The following is a 7,514-nucleotide window of genomic DNA, read 5'->3' on the forward strand; positions in this document are numbered from 1 at the left end:
TGTTTCTGTGGGATTCCCAGACTCCTGTGACCTGAGGACCCGAGGGAGTTCCTCACGAGGGGGTCTTACAAACTCACCACCTGCTGTGTCTCCATGAAGGTGTGTCTTGTCAAAAAATCCTGTTCTGGTGCTAAATCTTTGGTTTGTAGTTGCTTTTCCAATTCTAGAATTAAACCGAAGATTAGGTTTAAGTAACAACAGTATAGCAAAGAAGTTAAAAATGTCTCCATCATTTCCTAAATAAATCTGACTTACGAGCAAACTGAAGATATAGAGAAAAAAATGCTAAATATTAATTCTGCCAAAACTAATACATGGTAATAAAATAAAAACATGTTAGCAGAGAGAAAAGGGAAGAAATAGCCTGAAAGTAGAGCATGGTAAGACCATCAGCAATCCCAGTACACAGGAGTCTAAGGCAGGAGAGTCAACCACTTAGACCTAGACCACAAAAGGGAAAAAGAAAAGGAGAAAGTATTTGAAACAAAGAGAAGAGAGGAACTGATGATGATATATGCCATTGGTCAATGTTGCTCTTCATAAGCATCCGCCTTGAAGAACTCCCTCCAACTGCTCACCAATGCTTTCAACAAGTCAAAGCACTGGGTTTGAATAAGTGTCTGAGATCCCATATGCAAAGTTGCATGAATAGAACAAATAGCAAACTTTCCTATGATTCAAGTCTATAACATGTATTTTTTTCCCAATACAGGGACTCTTGTAGTCCAGGCTAGACCTAAAACTTGTAAGCCTACTGAGATTACAGGCATGCACAATCAAACCTGGTTTTTGGTCCATAATTCTAATAAGCGCAGCAATTATTTCTAAAGGACTAAAGAGACAAAGCTTTAATCCCACGATCCCAAGGTTCTCTGACCACTAAAATACTAATCAATTTTATATTAACATTTCTGACAAAATGAATCACTACAATACACCATTAATTTACAAATATTATAGTTCATCAAATTCAGACAGTCATAAAATAGAATACTAACTAGAAAGTGCTATTCCATTAATCAAACATGGAGACAAGAACATACACTTCAACAGAACTAGGTTAATGCATATTTTAAGAAGCACCACAGTGGGTCATCAAAATAGCTCATCAGGAATAAAAGCTTTCCAAATAACACTGACAACCTCAGTTCAATAGCAGAACTCACATCTTGTTTGTTGGTCAATGTCACTCTGGGGAAGAAGGAAGCTCAACTAAAGAATAGCCTCCATCAATTTGGCCAGCAGGCATGTCTATAGAACCTTTATTTTATTGTTAATTGATGCAGACCTCCTGCCAGGTCAGAATAAAGGTGGCTGAGCAAGCAAGCCTAAGAGAGTAAGCCAGTAAGCATGGTTTTTGTTCCAGGTTCTGCCTCTAGGTTCCTGCCTTGGCTTCCCTGGAAGGAGTATAACCTGTAAGCCAAATAAACCTTTTCCTCCCCAAGTTGCTTATTTACTCAATGTTCTGCCACAACAACAGAAAGTAAACTAGGACACCAAGTAGTAAAAAATTAACTGCAATGGCACACGTCTGTAATCCTAGTCCCAGCATTCTTACAGTGAGATGAAAGGCAGAAACTGGACAACCAGCCAGTACAGTGGCAAAAATAGTAAGAAAGGCCCTTCCTCAAACAAGGTGGGCGCAGAGAAGCAACTCTCAGTAAGTTTTTCTCTGATTTTCACATATATGCTGTTGGCATATGTGCACCTGCACTTTATACACAAAAAACAATAAATAAAAATAAACCTTTTTGTTTGCTTTTGTTTTCTGATAGAGTTTCTGAGTAGCACTCGATTGTCCTGGAACTCTATAAGACCAGGCTAAGCCGGGCGGTGGTGGCGCACGCCTTTAATCCCAGCACTTGGGAGGCAGAGGCAGGCAGATTTCTGAGTTCGAGGCCAGCCTGGTCTACAAAGTGAGTACCAGGACAGCCAGAGCTGTACAGAGAAATCCTGTCTCAAAAAACCAAAACAAACAAACAAAAAAAAAGACCAGGCTAGCCCTGAAATCACAAACATCCACCTGTCTCTGCCTCCCAAGTGCTGAAATTAAAGGTGTGCACTACCACACACACACACACACACACACACAAAACAAGCCAACCCAGTGTGCATATACACCATATAGGAGGTACTGAAGTCTGATGTACACCCCCACCCACCCACCCACTGAAACTAACATGTTAGTTTAAATATATTAGAAGAAAACTGTTGTCACTGCTATCTCAGTGGATTGGACAAAGTTCCTAAGCACACTAAGTACATAATATGTGCCTGCTCCACAAGAAGCATCATATGCAAGTAACTACCAACTCACCTCCAGTGGCCAGGCTTGTGTAGTCCTCCACTGCCACATCACCAGGTTTGCTGTTCTGAGTTGGATCCTCTGTAGTCCACTCCTCTTGAGTGAAATCCACAGCCTCATCCTGAAAGGTCACCAATTCCTAAACCACCCACACATGCTTGTTTCAACCAAGTTAATATCCCCACCAGTCCTCTCAGAAGACTAAGGATAGGGAACTCAACGCCTAGAGAGCGTGAGGTCTCCCATAGTCTCTTGGGACCCACACTCACTCCCCATCCATCTACTCTAATAAAGTGGCTTTAAGGGCACATTTCAAACATTTTTACCTCACCACACCCTGACCTTTTTCATCTTAGTAGTGTTTTAATACTACTCCTGGAAATATTTTATAAATGGGGTAAATATGAAAACAAAGTTTTTGATAAAGTAATATGTATGCTTTATTATCTTTAAGAACACTGTAAAAAACATCTGGTATTTGGCACTGCCATGGTCAAGACTAACTAGTAATGACTATAAACACAGCATTATAGCAATGTGAAAAGCTTCTTCCTTGTCAGGGACTTTACCCTTCTCGGTAATCCTGGGAGATGAGTCTGTCTACATGGAAAGACATATGCAATGGCTCCTCATACCTTATTACAGTTTTTCAGGCAATCAATCAGCACGCTTTCTCCCTCTGTTTCTTCTCCTTGACTGCAGTTCTGGTCACCAGAAAGCAGACTTTCTGGAAAAAAAAAAAGATACATCAATACAAAGCTGCCAAGAAGCCCACATTCGCTGTGAGGGTGGGATTTTATCTTTTTGCAATTAATACATAATTTGGTTCATTCAAGATAACTTGCAAATATAAACCCCAGTAACCTACAATGCCATACCAATTTTTACAGCAAGAAAATATGATTAACTATTTTGCCCATTAAGAAAAGTGCATTAGTTTCACATCAAAGCCAAGGGAAACTTAAGCTCTGAGAAATATAACTCTTATTTTGGCTATGATTAAAATATATATATTATCAGTGATGATTATGCAGTGCCTGCTCCGAAGCACATGCTAGATATACAAAACAAGTCCTCTTCAGCCCACCTCAGCACTCAATAACCGACTGGCAGATCTCTGGCTCTATATTGTGTAGGCAGGACCTACAACGGAATAACAGCAGTAACAGGACTTACCACAGGACAAACTAGTAATGTCCATCTCTTTAGTCTGATGGTAAAATATGTGACCAAATTCTGTGACTCCAAGAACACGTCAAGGAAACTTATGCATTAAAGTGGAAAATGACGAGATTCATTCTCCTTAATCTGGATGACTTAAATTCCTATTGAGATCAATCAAAAAGCAACAGTTAGCTGTCATCAAACATTATAGACTAGCTCTCTGCAGGTAAGATAATGAAAACCATTAAAAATGTATACCCTATAATATGGGCTCATTAACAGCACCTGCACTGACTGAGGAATTGTATGTATTTGTTGCAGTTTGAACAAGAAACATGCTCTATAGGCTCATGTATTTGAACACTGGTCCCCAGCTGGCAGGCCTGTTTACTTATGGAGCCTGCAGAAGGTGGATCTTTGCTTGAGAATAAACATCACTGAGGATGATGGTTTTATAAACCTAATCCCACTTTCTGTTCTCTCATCTGTGTGCACATGAAAACGTAATCTTTGGGCTCCTAATTTACTTTCTCCACTATTACCTGAACTCTTTCCCTCTAGAACTATAGGCCAAAATAAATCCTTTCTTCCTTAAGTGGTTTTGGTCATAGTATCTTATCATATCAACAGAAAAGTAACTAATACAGTACTCTAAGTAACACCAGAACCTTTTTATTAATGCATTTGTGTGTGTGTGTGTGTGTCTGTGTGTGTGTGTGTATGTGCGCGCGCATGCGCGCGCTCACATAAATTATACTCTGTAATAAGCAACATATAAAGAACTCAGGAAAGTAAGCACATGAGTTACTTAAAACACAACATCTTGGACTGAAGAGGTGGCTCAGAAGATAGCTCTTCCTTAGGATCCAAGTTCAATTCCCAGCACAATTCAATTCTCACAAACATCTATAACTCCAGTCCCAGGGGACCCAACACCCTTTTCTGCCATCCTTGGGCATCAAGAAATATACAATATTCAGACATACATACAAACCCCACCATCTTAGGGTTTATACTGCAGTGATAAAACACCATGATCTACAGCAACTTGGGGAGGAAATATGTTATTTCATATTACACTTCCAACAAACAGTCCATCAATGAGGAAAGTCAGGGCAGAAACTCAAGGCAAGAACCTAAAGGCAGGAACTGAAGCAGAACCATGAAGACTGCTGTTTGTCACTAGCTTCTGGCTTCCCCTCTGATTTCTTATATACCCCAAGACCCCAGGAACCACACCACCACAGTAGGCTGGATCGGTCTGTATCCTCTATTCTGTATTACTATATTTAAAAAGTCTGGTCTATACGGTGAGTTCCAGGACAGCCAGGGCTACAGAGGCTTGAAAAATCAAAACAAAACAAAGCACCAATTTCATGTTTATGTGTACGACTATCTTGTCTAATTTTAAGTATGTGCACCATGAGTGGCTGGAGCCCAAGAAGGGTGAGAAAGGATCTGGAACTAGTATTATGGATTGTTATAAACCACAATGTAGGCAATGGGAACTTTGCTGGAAACTGAATCCAGGTCCTTGGCAACTCTAACTCTTAACCAATGAGTCATCTCTCTAGCCCTGCAAAAACCAATAGAAATAACATTTTGAGACAAGCACAAATTATATATTTTTATTTATAGATATATAAAAGTATATCTATCTATATATATAAATAAAATCTATCTCACAACCAAGCTCACCTGCAGAAATAAGGAATCTATATAGAAGACAGGGTCATCTACAAGAGCATAAGAAAGAAGACATTGCCTCAGATGAATATATTCAACAAAGAAGAACCAGGAAGAAATCCATCATATCCAAAACAACAAAACCCTTCTGGGAAGGTTTGCCAGAACAACAATCAACAAAAATGATAAAAAATATGAAATCCCTCTCAGTATTAGCCTCAAATAGATACAAATGGCTACAGCTCACCCAGAAGCATACTGTCTAGATGAGAAACTATCTGTTGTCTCCATAAAACAAACCTAACCAATATGATGGCTAACATTCTGTTGATGACGAATTGAAGTGGAAACCTAAGGGTTCTTTGGAAAGTCGGTTGGATGGTGTTTTGCTGGGGCATATACATGAAGGAATAGTATGTTTGCAGTGGTCCCTTTTATAAATTTGGAAACTCAATCCCTGTGATGTCCTGTTTTTGTCCATGGACACAGCCTGCGATTGTTCTCTATTACCTGTATTGATACCTTCCACAGAAGCATCAACCACATCACCTCTAATTTCCTTACTTGCTGACCCTGGAATTGCAGGAATATTAATTTGAGTACCCCATTGTTATAAAAGATCCCTTCCCATAAATTTATGGGTACGTAAGCCACATAAGGTCTTAACTTCCACTTGCCCATGCCCTTCTAGTTCCACACAAGTAATCCATTGGACACTTTCTCTTATTTGTGATAACTTATCAATTCCTATAAATTGTGTATAAACCTTCTGAAGTGGCCAATCTGTATTCCAAGACTTTTGGGAAAGTATATTAACATCAGCTCCTATATCCACCAAACCTTCTATGTCAACTCCATTCATTTGTACCATTAATTTGGATCTCTGATCACTAACCACTGTTTGCCAGAACACACATTTTCCAATACTCCCAGCTAATGTTATCTAAAACTTTAAAACCTCTGTGCTTAAAATAACTATAAAGCAAAACTACACCTCCAAGTGTTAGGAGCTATTACATGTTGGAGTGATGTTTTTGAACACTATGTGAAAAATCTATCTCTGTCCTTCTTTGCCTGCCTTAGGTACCTTCTGATTGGTTAAAATAAAAAAGCCTGTGGCCTACAGCAAAAAGAAGAATAGAAGATGTATACCTGGCAGAGAGAGGAACTCTGGGAAAGAGTGAGGTGTGGAAAGATTCACCAAGAAGTGAAGGCAGCTGGATATATGAAACTGAAGAGATAACCACCCATGTGGCAGACTTCAGATTAATATAAATGGGATAACTGAGTTATGAGTTAGATGGAACAAGCCTAGCTTAATGCCTAGATATTAATTCACAAATAAATAAGCCTCCATGTCATTGTTCAGGAACTGAGGTGGGCATTTAAAAAGGCCCGAATGGTTATTGTTAAGGGTTAAATTTTTTACTACTAGTCTGCTTCTGTAAACAAACTTATTTTGAAAAAAAAAAAAAAGACTTCTGCTTGCTAGAAAACATTGTATCTTTGTATTCTTTGTCTTTATAAACCCTGAATGAGGTGGCTAGGTGCTGCATTTAGGACTCCCTTGTGTAGACTTGGCACTAGTATTTGAATAAAAGCCTCTTCTTTTTAAATATTTATTAATAGTCAGACTGACAAATCTCTGAACCCCAAACTCATAACACTAACAAAGATATCCAAAAATTAAAAACTGAGAGGCAAAAGACAGAAATCAACCTACCAAAAAGAAGCCAAATATGCTGAGATAGTGACCCCTCAAGGGAAAAAGACGAAGTGACATAAAGACCCAAATTCTCAAGACTCTGAAAACCAGAAAGACCTGTATCAATGTTCTACAAATTCTGAAAGACCATAGATGTCAGCCCAGACTAATAAATCCAGCAGAACTACCAATCATATTAGACAAAGAAAGAAAAATATTCCACAATAAAACCAAATTTAAGCAATTTCTATCTACCAATTCAGAAGACACTAGGAAAAAAAAAAACCTGAATGTGAAGAAATTAACCACACTCAAGAAAACACCAGAATAAACCACCGCAGACCAGTAAACAGGGGTGGAAGGGATTGGGGGGGGGGGGGGGGTGCCGCACATAGTAACAACAAAATAACAGAAATCAATAAACACTGCTCAATGATAAATCTCCGTATTAATACACTCAATTCCCCAATAAAAATACACAAACTAATAGAATGGATTAGAAAATAGGATCTATCCTCCTGCTATATCAAAGAAACACATCTTACCATCAAGGATAGACATCATATCAGGGTAAAGGATATAAAAAGGAATGCCAATTGTTGTTCCACTTATAGGGTTGCAGACTCCTTCAGCTCCTTGGGTACTTTCTCTAGC

At 38.9% G+C, this 7,514-nt stretch overlaps 1 protein-coding gene across 3 annotated transcripts in view; it reads right to left on the reverse strand.

Annotated features, from left to right (window-relative positions):
- Window positions 1-7,514, reverse strand: part of LOC110327214 (zinc finger protein 26) — a 28,392-nt gene that overhangs the window by 10,176 nt on the left and 10,702 nt on the right. For 2 of the 3 annotated variants that reach the window (XM_029543141.1, XM_029543140.1), the window contains exons 3-6: window positions 3,482-3,630; window positions 2,941-3,032; window positions 2,318-2,444; window positions 78-163 (exon numbers count right to left, since the gene is read on the reverse strand). In XM_029543141.1, coding sequence (XP_029399001.1) covers window positions 78-163; window positions 2,318-2,444; window positions 2,941-3,032; window positions 3,482-3,506 — 330 coding nt within the window. In that variant the 5' untranslated portion in view covers window positions 3,507-3,630. The remainder of the gene's footprint in view (window positions 1-77; window positions 164-2,317; window positions 2,445-2,940; window positions 3,033-3,481; window positions 3,631-7,514) is intronic. The other variant, XM_029543142.1, reaches the window with a different exon arrangement.

The sequence above is a fragment of the Mus pahari genome, chromosome 10 (genome assembly GCF_900095145.1).
Source record: "Mus pahari chromosome 10, PAHARI_EIJ_v1.1, whole genome shotgun sequence".
Classification (NCBI taxonomy): Eukaryota; Metazoa; Chordata; class Mammalia; order Rodentia; family Muridae; genus Mus; species Mus pahari.